The sequence below is a fragment of the Eptatretus burgeri genome, chromosome 12 (assembly GCF_056783735.1).
Source record: "Eptatretus burgeri isolate ZD-2024b chromosome 12, Ebu_testis_v1, whole genome shotgun sequence".
NCBI classification, from domain to species: Eukaryota; Metazoa; Chordata; class Myxini; order Myxiniformes; family Myxinidae; genus Eptatretus; species Eptatretus burgeri.
In genome coordinates this window covers 78,990,771-79,007,184 of record NC_140972.1, presented here as the reverse complement: position 1 = coordinate 79,007,184, position 16,414 = coordinate 78,990,771, and the positions used below count along the sequence as shown (strand labels likewise).

Genomic DNA, 16,414 nt, shown 5'->3' with positions numbered 1-16,414 from the left:
GGATTCGGCCGAGACTTGGTGGATGAGTTGGGTCGGTGACAAGAACAAGCCGATTAGATTTTGGTTCAGGTCCGGATGTTGATCCGGCCTATCAGTGGGATATAAAACATAAACCGTTCAGCCTGGTGGAGGTATGCGCTCTACTGAGTGCTGTTGCAGTTTGAGATTTGAATTCACTTTCATTTTAATGAAGGTAGAGTAACACAGCTTTCCCACATTTCATCCGTCCTCATTTGCATCCCCGTCATCCTTTGCACTGTTGTCTCCAATTCTTCACTTCCCTCATGACAATATTGTCACATTTCTGAACAAATTATCACTTAATATTTATTTTAGTCAAGAGGAACACGAATCGACCGAGTGCATGCTGAAAGGCACACTTCCAATACTCCGAGGTTCTCTTGGTTAAATTACCGTATCACGAAAGAGAAACCAAAACTCTTTCGAAGTAATTAACAGCTCCGATCTCCACCGATGTATTTCATGAAATGTCAGAGAGAATTATGACGTGTTCAATGTTAAAGCAGAATTTTTCTGCAACGAGGAGCAAGAAAATAATTTTTACAACACATTTTTGAATATAAATAATTGCATGAAAAATAAAAGCACTGAAATTTACCATACCTCCAACTTGTTCTCAATGTAGTCCCCCAAACCAATAACGACTATTCTGCAAATGCTCTGTAACAAAAGAACAAAACAACAAGACCCTGGGGTCAGAACAACAACAATTAAAAACGTGCTGAGAATATTCTTTCAGCAGACATCTTTAACCAAATGCAATGAGAAGGCAATTCACTCTTGGGGGAGAAACAAAAAAAAAGGAAAACACCTGCAGAAAATTCTGACTAGCCATCAGGTAACTCGGAACGTGCGTCTGTCGCATCTGCAATTCTGCTTTGTGTTGCATACAATTGTAATGTTGTGTTGTCTGAGATACAAACACACAACCTCCAAACTCATAATCTTTAAAATGAAAAAAAAAAGTGCAGCATGCAACAAACAACCCAAGCTCATTGGAAACTGGCAATCATCTTGCATTTTGATAGTGCATGCAAGGAACGAGGAACTTTATATCTTTATATCTTGCACTTTATATCTTGGATCTTCTTCTTAAAGATCATAATCACACATTATGGAGAGAGGAAAGGCGATAACTCGGATTTTGGCAAAGCCAATTGCAATCGGTCAAGCAAAGCATATATAGTGTGCTCCGTATAGTGCATGATGACATTAGAACAGTAATTAAAGGCGTTATTAAAGCAATCGCCTGGACACCAATTTTAATGCATCAAAATATATATTTAAAAGTGACTTACTGTGACTATTATTGAGTTTCATATTGATCTATAAGAGCTGGTCTTTAAAGCAAATGTAATCCGTGAACTAGTTCAGAAAGTCAAAACATTTTCATGAATAAAAAAGCCCGGTTTCATCTACACGACAAAACGCGGCCTCGACTTGCAATATCACCCCACAATAGCAGGGAGCCCACATTTTATGCTTCAATATGACCTCAAGAAAACTCTCACTCCACATGTCATCATGCTTCGACCAGCATCACCCCACAATAACTCTCACCTCACTGCCATACAGTAACACTTACGGCTGAATGATCATCAAACATGAGAATATGATGAGAGTCATCACTATAATGCTGAGATGTGGCACCTATAGTTTAAAAGTGACTCTATATCTTCGAAGTGAATGCACATAGATAATGTTCTAAACATATTGCTACTTATTTGAAAAGAACAGATTTGTTTGGGGAAATGGCAGGGTATGCCAGAAGGTGCTGGGAGACAAGATGTTACCCCAGCCCACTGGCTCCACAAAAGCAACATATATTTAGCTTACCTCCACAAAGAAGATCGTGAGGATAAGGAAGCTGATCCAGTGCATCACAGCAGCCGTGTGGAAGGAATTTCCAACTGTTAAAAATACACACACACACAGACACACGCACACACCACACAGCCAGAAATCACCCAAAGCTGGACAACCCTTTCCGAGGCTTCAGCGGAAGTACTTTGCATATCATAAGCGGTGCGGACACACAACAAAATGGCACGATGAAAGCCCTTCAGTGCTTTCAGTGCTTTTGCAAAATAATTTCACACAGATACACCTCAGAGAGGGAAACAGACAAAGTTACTTGAAAAGTTTTGTTCTTAAATCATATTCTGCTGACTTATTGTCTTCAATGCGTGCTCAAAGATTACATTATGCAAGATTGTAAATATTTATGAATTAAACCATAAAATGTATTTACTCACTCAGCTTTAAGCTTTATTCATTAAGATGATTTTATTGTATTGAAAGCTTTACAGTCCATAGAAACTAGGCAAATTGTATCACTGCTTCCCTTAGACTCTTGTCCGACCAGACAGTGCAGGGGCAGTGCACGTACCTTTGATCCTACTCGTCTGGGTTTGACAGACCCAAGTATAAACTTTCAGATGGGTGCTTTGCCGGCATTGTGTTACATCAAAAAGTGTGCCCATCCATCGGATGGATGTTGAGCTGGGTGTACCATCTGTTAGGATTAGTTGATGAAGTTAAAGATCTTTTGTGAGGAGGAGGGGAGTTATTGCCGGCACCATGAATCTGCCACGTTCAGTAGAATGTCAGGCCTTGCCCAGAGGGCTCATGAAAGACTTGGGCCAAAATCTTTCCCCAGCTGATCCCACAAAGAGATGGGAATAAATTGGACCAATACAGTAATAGTCATAGTAGTAGTAGAACTAGTAGTATCATAGTAGTAGTAGTAGTTGTAACAATGGGCTGGCAGTTTAACCGAGAGTTATATGCACACAAGCCTCTGAACTGTCTCACCAAGAATTGAATCTCAGCCGAGCTATAAACGCCACCCCCCCCCCCACCCCTCCACAGTGTTTGAGCATGCAGGGTGATATATCAATGTGTGTGGCATCCCTCAGAACAATTTACTCACTCAGAACAATGTTAAACTGGGGTTTCCAACTGCTAGCTTAAATAGTTAGTGTACATTAAGGATCCCATGGTGTCCTTCGCAAAAAGTAGGCGAGCCATCTCCGGAACGATAACTAAATTACAGATACCACCGGGATACCACCGGGTTACAAATACCACCCTGAATACCACCGGGAAGGTAAAGGCAAACCACCCAGTGCAATCCTTGCAACGGAACTGCTTTGGCAGCACCGTACCAGCTTTTGTGCAGAATACCAGAGCAAAGAAAGTAATTCCTCTAGATTCTGATCACAAGGTGACTCTTCTCAAGATCATTACACTGAATTTAGGCCTCGGAGCTGGATGACAGATGATTTCATGATTTCAAAATCACAAAGTACAAAAAAACTGTTTTGACTCTTCTCGAATAAAATTACTTAACTTGCAAAATACTCGTAATATTGAAAAGACTGACAGAGTGCCTCGAAATCTCAAAAAAAAAGGAAGCCGTGTGAATGAAGGAGTAAATAATATTCGGGTAATTTTGCAATAAATAAATCAATAAATAAATTGCTTCGAGATTTTGCTTCGAAAACGAAAACTGTTATGCAAGATTGATTTGATTTATGAGTAGAAGAGGAATAAAGTGTGCTCCAAAGGTCCATCAGACGTCCGCGACTTGTGAGAGATCGAAAGCACCGACGTGCAAACGAGGAGTACGTGAGTTGCCCCCACGCAAATTCCAATGCAAGTCGAGAGATTGAAAAAAACTGAAATGAAAACTGTTGATGGATGTGAGCCTCAATGGAATACTGACAATACATGTATGCTGAGAAATAAGAACGGAGCAACGAACCACACCGGCATGAGTGGACGTTCAGATGTTGAATGCAACGTCCATAAATGAGCCTCCATCTATGATAATATCTTGCAACAATCATGAAACAAACAGAACGTGTATCTACGGGTGTTTCCTTGGCTCTGTGAAGCTCCGTTTATGCTACAACCAAAGAGGTTACATCCTTCTGGTTTCAGCAGAGCTTTTTTCATTTTTAAAGGGTCAAAAGTATTTCAGGTGGGTTTAGGCCCCGGAATAAAATTTTGATAAACTTTTTTGAGCACCATTTTAATCAAATGATGCAAGAGTTGTGAAAAATAAATTTAGGAATTGAGCAATACAGGAGAAAAGGTGAGCAAAATAAAAGGATCATAATAAGTGAGCAGAGCATAAGAGTGCTGCATGTTTATTAGTGCACTTTGGTGAGATACCAAATAAAATTACTGACGTGTGGCACTCAGGTGCCTTTGTCGCATTGTAATGATGTGATAAATAAATAAATAAACAAGAAGGGTACTCGGTAGAGCGCATACCTCCGCCACCCAATGTCTGGTCCACGAGAACATATCGGGCCCGATAACTTTTTGAAATATCATGCAATTTATCGTTTTTGGCCCAATCTCTCAAAGGTGAATAATAACCATAAAATTTTTTTAAAAACTTCTCGTATCCGGATCTGGATCCAGACTGAACCAAAATGGAATCAATTTGACCTTGTCACATACTCAACCTGTCCACCAACATTCGTCCGAATCCGTCCGCAACTTTTTGAGATATCGTGCACATAAACAAACAAACAAAGACACAGGGGTGAAAACAACTTCCTTCCACCTTTGGTGGTGGAGGTAATAAATAAATAACCATGATCATGGTCTTCAGGCTTTAAGTTTCCACGAAGTTTGTAATAATCTGAAAAACTGAGATATTGTAATCCATCATATATTTTATATTTTTGACGTATGTATTTGGAAGGAAGTTGTTAATTGAATACTTAAAGTCAATGCAATGTGGGTTTCAACTCGTATCCCTCAAATGAAAGTGTTACATGCATCCACAGCTTTCATTTTGTCCTGATCATAGCCTGTATCAGAATCTCAACACAAACTTCAATCAGATCTCAAGGAGAAGAAAGATTATATATATGAGAGTGATTCAAGGTTAAGCAGCACATTTTTGTCTGAAAATACCACAAAAGGACGACAGATCACTGAAAGTTAAGGCCCAGTCACACCTTGACGTTTTAGCCAGGAATGGCAACATATAAAAACGGACGTAAAACGTTGGCGTACGCTGAAGTTTTGAGGTTTTTAAAAAAAATGTTTTGGTCGTATTCATAACGTGTTGGTCGTATGCATAACGTATTAGTAACGAGCACAGAATGTTTCGTTGTGTTAAAGATAACTTATACCAACGAATGCTTAGCCTGTTGTCGGCGTTCACAACCTATGCCCAACGATAGTTAAACTTAGTCATAGCGTGCTGCACGTATCGTCGACGAACTCGTGGCGTTCTGTTAAAAACCTGCCGCTCGCCGATTTAAATCATAACCGCCTGAAAATTGGAAGTGTCAACATCGCAGTCACACCTTGACGATTTAGCCAGCGTATGGCGACCTATGAAAAACGTGTCTAAAACGCTGGGACACGTCGAATACGGTATGGGTAAGTTGTGTATACGTTAGGAGCACGATGAAAAACAATGAAGTACGCTGGCATATTACGTGGTACGTCTAGTACGTCGTGAAATTTCAAGCATGCTGAAAATTTTACGACGTACTCGACGTATGGCTCACAAGTTCCGCATACGCTGGCGTAAGTTCTCGGCACACTCCGCAATCGTTTACACACGTCGGCCACACGTTATTTGTAAGTTACTCATTAGTTGAAACACGTCGAGGTAATGTTTAGCATACCCGAAACTTAATTTTTAACCTACGAGTATCGTGCTTTGAACATATTAGTAGCGTGCTTTGAACCTATGAGTAGTGTGCTTTGAACCTATGTGTAACGTATCTCAAACGCACATTGGCGTATGCAGACGAATTTGATTGACGTCTTCCGGACGACCACAGAACTTAATGAACGTGTTTCTAACTTACAGCTACCGTATAATGGCGTATTGGCAGCGTTTAGGGGAATTGGTATATACAAATGGTCTTCACAAGAGGAACCCGTCAGTGTTCCAGACTCCATGTTGAGTAGATGTCAATGTCACTCGCAGTGGCAGTAGTAGTATTCGTCGTAGTAGTAGTAGTAGTAGTAGTAGTAGTAGTAGTAGTAGTCGTTCGAGAGAATTTAGTGATGTCGATGTTATTAGTAGTAGCAGTAGAAGTAGTTCGAGATAATTTAGTGATGTCGATGTTAGTAGTAGTAGTAGTACTAGTAGCAGTAGTAGTAGTTCGAGAGAATTTAGTGATGTCGATGTTAGTAGTAGTAGTAGTTCGAGAGAATTTAGTGATGTCGATGGTAGTCGTAGTAGTAGTAGTAGTTGGAGAGAATTTAGTCATGTCGATGTTGGTGGTAGTAGTAGTAGTAGTAGTTCGAGAGAATTTAATGATGTCGATGTTATTAGTAGTAGTAGTAGTAGTTCGAGAGAATTTAGTGATGGCGATGTTGGTTGTAGTAGTAGTAGTAGTGGTGGTGGTAGTAGTAGTAGTACTTTCACGTAACGTGTCGCAAAGTGTGAACAACGTTCGTGTAGCGTGCTTACAAACGTTACTCATAGGTTAGAAATAAGTTTCGGGTACGCTAAACATTACCTCCACGGGTTTTGACTTATGAGTAACTTACAAGTAACGTGTTTCAACGTGTGTCAACGATCGCATAACGTGCCTACAACTTATGGCCAGCGTAGCGGAACGTGTGAGTCATACGCCGGCATATGTCGTAAAATTTCAAGCATGAAAAAATTTGAGGAAAACCCAAAAGTTCAACGTTTAAAGCCAGCGTACTACCTCTTATGGCAGTGTTTTTCAGCGTGGTCTTAACATATACATAACATAACCATAACGTATTCGACGTGTACCAGCGTTTTACACAAATTTTTGCAAAAATCGGCACAAGCTGGCTAAAACGTCAAGGTGTGACTGGGCCTTTAAAGGGGTGTTCATGGAAACACCTGGAAACTGCTTTGTAAGGCGGTCACAACTGTGAAAATCATTCTCGATATTTGCAAGATCGCAGTGAAGAGTGCATCATGTGCTGCTGACAGCCTGTGTAATGATTGTTCTGGAGAATTAAAATGTCCAACCAGCTACAATTTATAGGAGATTCACTGCACAGGACATTATCAATAATACGTGCCTCTCTTGCAAAGTATATTTGCGTTCACATCCACCAAGTGCAGTTGTGACTCCAGAAAACATTACCCATGTTGAACAGTTCATATTGGGCAATCACTACAGCAATGTGAACGATATTGAAACAGAACATGCATCAGCAGTGGAAGTGCAGAAACCATGATTCATTCACACATTACATTCTATAAAATAAGCACTCTGGGGGTTCCAAAGTAACTCTCTTTTGATTAGGAGGCAGTTTCGAAAGGAAAGGCTTTACAATTCCGACAGTACACATCTGTCACCGTGTAATTTCCATCTCTTCGGACCCCTAAAAGAGCATCTGAATGGGAAATATAAAAGTGATGAGAATATGAAGGCAGATGGCCTGAAATGGCTGTGTACGAGTTCTAAACTTTTCTATGCTTCTGGAACGAAGGCTTTAGCACACCAGTGGCATAAATGTGTATGTGCAGCATCCACAAGGATAGCATTAAAAAGAGGATGATTTTCATTAGATTCAATTTACTCTCAAATTCTGTGGAAGAAAAAGTGTAGGTCATCTGTGAATAACCATTATAGAATTTAAAATTTTGGGGCTCTCGGATTTGTGTGCCTTGAGTTGATATACAAGGGCATGGTCACAGAATGAGGGTGGAAGGATGAAGCTCGATTTTAACACAAGGTGCATCAACAACCAGCAGAAAATCATTGTATCTGAAGTTTTCAACGGCTAATAACATCAGCGGGCCTAAGGTTTCTATGAGTCGGATTACTGTATCTCGATCCTCTCCGAGATTGAATGAAACAATCTTAATTTGTTTTTCTCAAAACATTAAGTCATCACTGAATGCAAACATTCAACAGTAGTTCAGTTATTAAACCACTGACAACTCCAGATTAATCTCTTTTAAATAAGATAATCATTGATTGCATAATGAGATAGGAGGCCAAGAATCATAGACGATGAGTTTATTATAACACCTTACAAAGCTTTTTGAAAAGATTTCCCTTCAGTACAAACCTGTTCTCCATCGAACTAGAATCGATCAGAATCTGAATAAATAGTTATTTTAAATCTTTAAAAAAAGAAGACACAATAACAAATATATTTTTCAGCTCAATCATGCGAACTTCTCTTTCAGTCACACCATGTGTTAAAACATGCGATCTGAAAAAATGCTCCTCAAGGTTAGTTAACTACGCATTAATCGTTTTAGAAAACGAAGCAAACAAAAACTTCAATCGAATGCCACAGCAACTAGAGAGTACATAGAATACAATATCCTATGCAGTGTTTAAGTCTATAAGTAAATAATGATATTACAGATCATTAAAAAAAAAAAAAAAAATATATATATATATATATATATATATATATATATATATATATATATATATATATATATATATATATATATATATATATATATTCCAGAAGTTTATCACTATTGAAGCAGTCTTATTTAACATGTCCAAGTTCTGCTGAACGGAAGGGGTTTGGAAGTACTAAGAAGGCAATTTGTGTTCGACAATGTACACGTCTATAATTCAATTTAAATAAATTAATACCGGAATTTTACCACCGTTTTACCACCATTTTCGCAGAGGCTTTCACATCACTATTTAACATGTTAAATTAGTTCTTCGTACCTGTTGCTTGTGTCCTTTTATGACATCCTTAAAAAAATCAGTAAGTTTCTTGTTTGAAATGATTTTCAATTTTGTTTGATTGCCTTACAGGAAGACAGAGTAAATATATTATCTCACTCTGCTGCACATGTGCGATTGGGAGGAATTTATAGACAAAGTACTGTTAAACGGCAGGTTTTTTTTCTGATTCATGTTCTGATTTGTGTTCAAAATAAAACATTAAATTTAAATAAGCTGTTCCTCGATCATAAACTGACGTTTATAGATGGATGGACCGACAGACATGAACCAAATGCTTAACCCTACTTTTCGCTTCATGCGTGCGGGGTAACAACCACACTGCAAAAATGATTTTCTTGTTAAGAAAATATTTTCTGAAAATAAGAAAAGTTTTCTTGAAACAAAAAAAAAAACCATGACAATTTTTTTCTTGCAGGTAGAACAATTTTTTCATTGATTTCTTGTGAAATTTTCTCACGGTATTATTTTCTCCTTGTTTCACAAAAACTTTTCTTTTCTTCGGAAAATATTTTCTTGAAAAGAAAATTATTGTTTGGCATTGTAATCACAAGATTAATAGTGAAAGTACATCACTCATTCATTACAGCAGGTTTTTGCAAATGAAAGAGGCACCAATAGAGTGAAACTTATTGTTTAAGAAAATGAACCTCTCACAGCTGACTCAATAGGTTTAATGTGCATGATAACGACATACTGTATACCCACCCACCATAATGGCAGGCAGGCTGACAATGTTTATGATTGCACTACAGGGGAAGTCCACTCTTCCCTCACCCATCCTTTCCCCCAGATCCAACTGGTTGGATTGTTGGTGAGATCATATATTGGTATACGATTGTTGATTACTTTGGAAGGAATGATTTCAGTAATTGAAGTGTATTAATTAAGCATGAACTTTAATGGCTTCTTTCAAGAAGATACAGGACTTAGACATGTACAGCAATTAAAGACCTCATCACACTTTACATGGTAACAACCATTTCTAGATCACAAGCAAACTGAGTATCCTTCAACTAGCTCTTATGAACACATTCACAGTGCAACTCCATGAGCAACTACCACATGCAAGGGTATGTACCAGAAAGTCTAGTGAACGGCGACGCTATTTGACCACCATTCCGCTTCACTATATAGCTTTACCTATTGCTATATTGCTTTACCGATAGCTGCCTGGCACTGGGATGTCTGCTTACCTTCTCCCCCATATATTATCACTCATCCCCTCCCCCCACCCCCCAGATCCTTCTCCTTCTCAATATTTGGCCTATCATGTCTGCACTACTCCAACATCACATACCATCACCCATCCACACACAAGCTATGGTCAAGCCATGCCAATATCCCCATACCCCTCTGTCTCCAATACATCGAGGCACCTATCTAATTCCAATTTTAAACCTATCTCCCGTTTATGCTGCCACTACCTTTCCAGGGAGACCACTATTCTGAGCACTAACTACTCTGAGTGAAAGACCCCTATTTTACGACTGTCATAACTCTCCTCTTCTTTACTTTCAGACTATGGTCCCTGCTATCACTGTCCATTCGGCTGCAAATCTCTTCTGCTCTTATTTTGTCGATACCCTTCATTATCTTAAACATCTCAATCAGATCCTTTCATAATCACCGCCTTTCTAATGTATAAAATCCTGTCTATTTCAGCAACTCCTCATAGCTGAGTCGAGCTAGCTCCAGAATCAATCTAGTAGCCCCATGCCGAACCCTCTCTATGACAGCTTTGTCCTTCCACAGATGTGGTGACAAAAACTGTATGCTATATTATAGGTGAGGTCTCATTAAATTCCCATACAATGTTAACACTACCTCCTTTGATTTATAATTTATCCCCCTACGAATACAACATATAAACTTGTATGCCTTACCTATAGCTGCCTGGCGCTGTTGTCTGCTTACCTTCGCCCAGATATATATTACCACTCTACCCCCACTCTACCCCCTCTACCCCCAAGATCCTTCTCCTGTGTGACACGCTCCAAGACTGTCCCTTGTACCATGCAATCTCTATTTTAATTATTCTTTTCGAGACTTTCCTAAATCTGATACAACCCCCCCTCCCCGACCCTACTATTTACCTAACCTCCAAGCTTTATGACGTCTCCAGATTGTAAAAGCCGGCTCTTAACAGCATTATCCATATCGTTTATTTAAAGTGTGAATAACTAGTGCGTGCCCGTATGTGCGTGGGCGTACGTACATGGCCGTACGTGCAAAAAAAACAAAAAACTTTCAAACCGCGTGCTTGCAACAACAACCACACAGGCCGTTCCTTCGCTCTCGCGTGCCCATACGTGCGTGGCCATACGTGTGTGGCCGTACGTGCGCGGCCGTACGTGCAAGAAAAAAAGAAAAAAAACTTTCAAACCGTGTGCCAGAAACAACAACCACACAGGCCGTTCCTTTGCTCTCGCATGCCCGTACGTGCAAAAAAAAAAAAATAATAATAACCTTTCAAGCAACCACACAGGCCGTTCCTTCACTCTCATAAACGACTACTGGATTGGGGCATTGTGTTTATCTATAAATGCACATTAGAAATCGAGAAATTATTAGAATACAGTAAGTCATCACTATCCGGAAGTCCGTATGTTGTAACCCATAATGGGGAAGACGCTCTTTCCCCATCGGCCACGCCTACGCAGCAACGTGTCCTGTCATTGGTTTGGAAAATAAATGGCCATAACTTGGCAACCACTTGTCCGATTAATATCAAACCTTGAAAAGGCACATAGTCAGGTCCCCAGCAATATACCTGGCAAGTTTCACTTAGATCGGACCAGTGGTTGACGAGAAATAGCGGTCTCTCTCTCACACACACACACACACACACACACACACACACACACACACACACACACACACACACACACACACACACACACACACACACACACACACACACACACACACACACACACACACACACACACACACACTGCTGGAATTATAGATAGATAATGGTCCCAGTACTGATCCCTGAGGTAACCCATGACTTGCATCCGCCCAGCCAACAACTGAGTAAGCTGAGAAAGTTATGATGAGAACTTTCGTTGTGCAAGTTCAACTAAAAGCTTGAACGTTCTCCAACTCTTATTGTGCAGAGGCACACCCCCCTTTCTCTCAGGTAGTCTTCAAAGTATTTTCAATTTATTTTAGAAGCTTTTGTGAGCCATGTTACGTCACAATTCTTATCTTGCACACACAATATACGTATATAGTTTAGTGTGTGCCACAATGGCCGCTGTTACTCGGTGTCTCTGCATGAGTGCGCAAAGCATTCTGGGGTAGATCGCATCATTTCAAAAGTCCTATATGCTCTAAGGTTCAGACATACATAAATAAATAAATACAGACAATTGCTGAGTTTTAATATGATCTTATGAGAGTTCTCAAAACTGAAAGGATTACAGTCACTGCAAATATGAAAACTAAACCAAGTCTTCTCACTACAATTTAAATCTTACTAAGACATTAATTTAATGTACATAGTAAGCAAATAGCAATGCATTCTTGTGTTTTGTTCCCACTAGCAATGAAAAAATACATGCTGACCTAGAAAGGCACTCGCTAGAGCGCATACATCCCTCCGCTAGGCTAAACAGTTTACGTTGCGCATCCCACTGATAGGCCCGATCTGCATCCGGACCTGAACTAAAATCTAATTAGTTTGTCCCTGTTAAACACTCAAAATATGCACCAATCTTCGTCCAAATCCATCCACAACTGTTAAATATTTTGCTACTAGTATAAAAGCAAGTCAAAAATGACAGGTTCAAATTATTTTATTCGAAATATTCAAGGAGACTGGAAGATATGATGTTTCATAGCAAGAAAAAGCGTTATTTTAAAACACTGCATGTACAAATGTTACCCTACTTATGCCCGCGGTGACGAAGTCGCTGGTGCCATTATGTTTTCGGGTTTTCCGTCCATACGTATGTACATCCATGCAAATTTTCTGTTTTCTCTGCAACCGCTTATCCCATTGACACAAAAGTTTCACTATAGATGCGACTACTCATGCAAAATTTTGTAACATCAATAATTACGTCAAAGGTCACGTGGGGTGGCAGCCATGTTGGAAAAAAACAGAAAAAAATTTGGACCTCTATCTCCGAAACCATGCCATGGAAAAAAAATTGAAACTTGGCACCTGGCAACAACTCTGCATTGGGGAATAAGGGTGATTTGACTATGACATCACTGGTGAAGTGGTATCCCAGTCAAAATTCGACATGTAGAACACTACATTAGATCAGTATTAAAACTTGAGAAGTTCATTTAGGGATAGATTGGTCAACAGAATTTGTGTTTTTATGATGTCTTTGGTCATATGTTTTGGCAGCCATGTTTTTGTTTTGTTTTTTTTGTAAAGGAAGAAAAATCTTCTCCAGAACCGCTTTAAAGATCAAAGTGAAACTGCGTACGAATGATCAACTAGCCTTGCTGAATAAAATTTGATAACTATAGCATGTTTTGTCACATGGTATGGCAGCCATCTTGGATTGACCCATAAACCTTGGTGGTCGTATGGCAGCTTTTCTGCCGGGGTAGCTATCATTTCTTGAAGTGTGACTGTGTTGCTGATGCAGTGCCCCTCTACCAGTACACACACTGGAACTGGTACTCATGTCACCGACCTCAGAAGGATGACAGGCTGAGACAACCCCCTGGTGTATTAATTCAGCGGCTGACAGGGCTTGAACTCTTGAACTCAGGACTCTAGGATCCCAAGCCGCCACCCTAACCACTGAGCCAACACCAGGCTACTCCTAAAACCTTCAAAAATCTAATTCTCCAGAACGGCTGAACAGATTGAGGTGAAACATCACAAACCTATTCAACATGCCTTTCTGATACTAGTGCGATAAAGAATAATTGATGTCGGGTGGTTTGGTGGCCATATTGGATTGAAAAAAATATTAAACTGTTTTCTCTGGAACCGCTTATCCGATCAAAGCGAAATTTACCAAATATCATCCAACACGATTGTTGCACATGTACAGTGTGGAAATGATGACATCATAGGTCACGTGGTGTGGCAGCCATATTGGATAGAAAAACGAACCTTATCTGATCAAACCAAAACTTCACACACATGATCCATTACGAAATCCTGGGCAGAGTCCAAATTTTCAATGCCACAGGTTACGTGGTTTGGCAGCCATGTTAGTTCGTAAAGCGAAAATTGAAAAACCTTTTTCTCCAAAACCACTTCACAGATCGATGTGAAACATGTTGCTTTACATGTAACAAGAGCAATGGTTCACAACTGCAAAGTTTCACATCGATCGCTACAGCAGTTTCTGAAATATAATTTTAAAATATTTTCCTTCAAACCAATGTGGCTGCCACACCACGTGATTGATGACATCATTTTTTATGTCACGTGTATGCAGCAAGGGGAGTGGATCATAACTGTAAAGTCTAGTATTGATAGATTAAATGGTTTCAGATAAATAATTCTTTAATTATTTCCTTAAAACCAACGTGGCTGCCACATCATGTGACTGATGAGGTCATTCTTAAATAAAATAGTTGCAGCAACAGTTGTGGATCATCACTGCAAAGTTTCGCATTAAAAGGCTAAGTGGTTTCAGAGAATTATTTTTTTTTAATGCGATCGACTCGGCATGGGAAATAATGGTTGAAAATTTCAACATCATCAGTCACATGATCTCGCAGCCATGTCGGACAAAAAAAGTTATCCGATCAACGCAAAACTCCAAAGATGTGATCGGCCACCCATTCTAAATTTGATTTGATAAAGAGGACATCGTGGGTCAGGTGTCCGATCAAAGCGGGGTTGTATCAAAGCGGGGTGGCAGAATTATTTTTTTCACCATAGAAATTTCACAAAATTTTCATCATTGATGTGACTGACTACTCATGTAGAATGTTTTTGTGATAACTATGATGTGATAGGTCATGTGGTGTTGCAGCCATGGTGGAAAAAGGAAAACCTTTGGACCCCCTCCACCCCCCTTCTTCATTGAACCCATTTCAATCCCTTCCATCCTCAATCCCTTCAAATCCTTTTTTCTATCCTTCCCTCCTGCACCTTCCCACAGCACAAACCATATCAACCCTAAAACCACACCGACACCACAATCACACCAACATTACAATCACACAGACACCACAATCAAAGCCAACATTGGTGCTGCCATTCCCATATGCGAGTTCTGTGGCGCTGCCAAGATGTGGTTGCTGCATGTAATGGAAAGTAAGGTATGTGAAGTCACACTGTGGTAAAGGAGAACCAATGGGGAAATGAAACGTGGGTAGAGGGGTGTTACAACCGCCCCGGCACACCTCACTCCAAGTTCGACAAAAGCCAAGACAAGCCACAACGGAGCCGTCTGACAAACCTGCCTGCCTTCCTCCTGGAGTTTACTGATATGCCGAGGATCAGGACGGAATCCGAAACTGCCTTCCTGCTGCCTTCCCAATACTGCCTTACGTGGATGTGTTATTGCCTGGACGAGTAATTGCTTGAATGGATGAGTTGTGCTGACAAAGGCTGACTTGGTGAACGGCAGCACAAACTCCTTAGGTGCAGTGGCTCCAACCACACTTACATGTGACCCAACAGACACCACATCCACACACCACTCGCATTCCTCCCCTCCATTCCATCCCCTCCACTTTGGATCAACACAAGCCCAACTGTTTGCATCACGTGAGCGAGGGGCCAACCTAATGCTTCAATCTCTCAATCAATCTCTCTCTCTCTCTCTCTCTCTCTCTCTCTCTCTCTCTCTCTCTCTCTCTCTCTCTCTCTCTCTCTCTCTCTCTCTCTCTCTCTCTCTCTCTCTCTCTCTCTCTCTCTCTCTCTCTCTCTCTCTCTCTCTCTCTCTCTCTCTCTCTCTCTCTCTCTCTCTCTCTCTCTCTCTCTCTCTCTCTCTCTCTCTCTCTCTCTCTCTCTCTCTCTCTCTCTCTCTCTCTCCCACCCTCCCCCCCTCTCCAATTTTCCCGGAATGTGTGAGGCATACCTGTCCTGTGATTAGATAAGATAAGAGTGTTTAAGGGGGTATTTATGTGCTTCAGGGCTAATTGCTTTTCTTTGTGGCATTATATGTACTTGTAAATAATTGTTCTTGTAAATACATGCCTTTCTCAAATCGTTTGGTGAATTGTTTCACACCTGCTCGATTGTCTTTTTCCTTCATTGGTTGAACATAGTGTATGTAGTAAATAGACGGGAAGTTATAGTTATACCCCAGTAATTTGCTCCACTAGTTTAGCCAACCTCCCACCGATGGTTTTGCTCAGTCATCCATAATAAGTAGACAGGGTGGGGTAGTCGCGAGTGCAGTTCTCCATCTGGGAGGGGCTAATCACCCGGAAGGTAGCATGAGCCTTGGAGTGGGGAACCTGACAGACAGCCTACTCAAACGGTATCTGTGGTTGCTCAGCAACCCGTCGGGTCATGGAGTTATCTGCAACTTGCGATTTCAGGGTTGGAGATCAAGTAGCGGGTCCAAACACCCCCCTCATGAACACCATGCTCACTACAGAACCTGCAACAATATATATGCCAAGCTATGTAGAATATATTCCATATAGCTTGGACTTCCTTGAGATTATTTAAGTTGCTTTTTTCTTTTCTTTCGCAATTCCCACCAAAAACTCCTCTTGAAGTTCTTCCACCAACTGAAAAAATTACCTTTGTA

At 40.4% G+C, this 16,414-nt stretch overlaps 1 protein-coding gene across 4 annotated transcripts in view; it reads right to left on the bottom strand.

Annotated features, from left to right (window-relative positions):
• Window positions 1–16,414, bottom strand: part of LOC147015963 (uncharacterized) — a 659,412-nt gene that overhangs the window by 298,491 nt on the left and 344,507 nt on the right. For all 4 annotated transcript variants that reach the window (XM_085848637.1, XM_085848636.1, XM_085848639.1 and 1 more), the window contains 2 exons: window positions 1,858–1,931; window positions 625–681 (listed from right to left, as the gene is read on the bottom strand). In XM_085848637.1, the coding sequence (XP_085704763.1) occupies window positions 625–681; window positions 1,858–1,931 (131 nt within the window). The remainder of the gene's footprint in view (window positions 1–624; window positions 682–1,857; window positions 1,932–16,414) is intronic.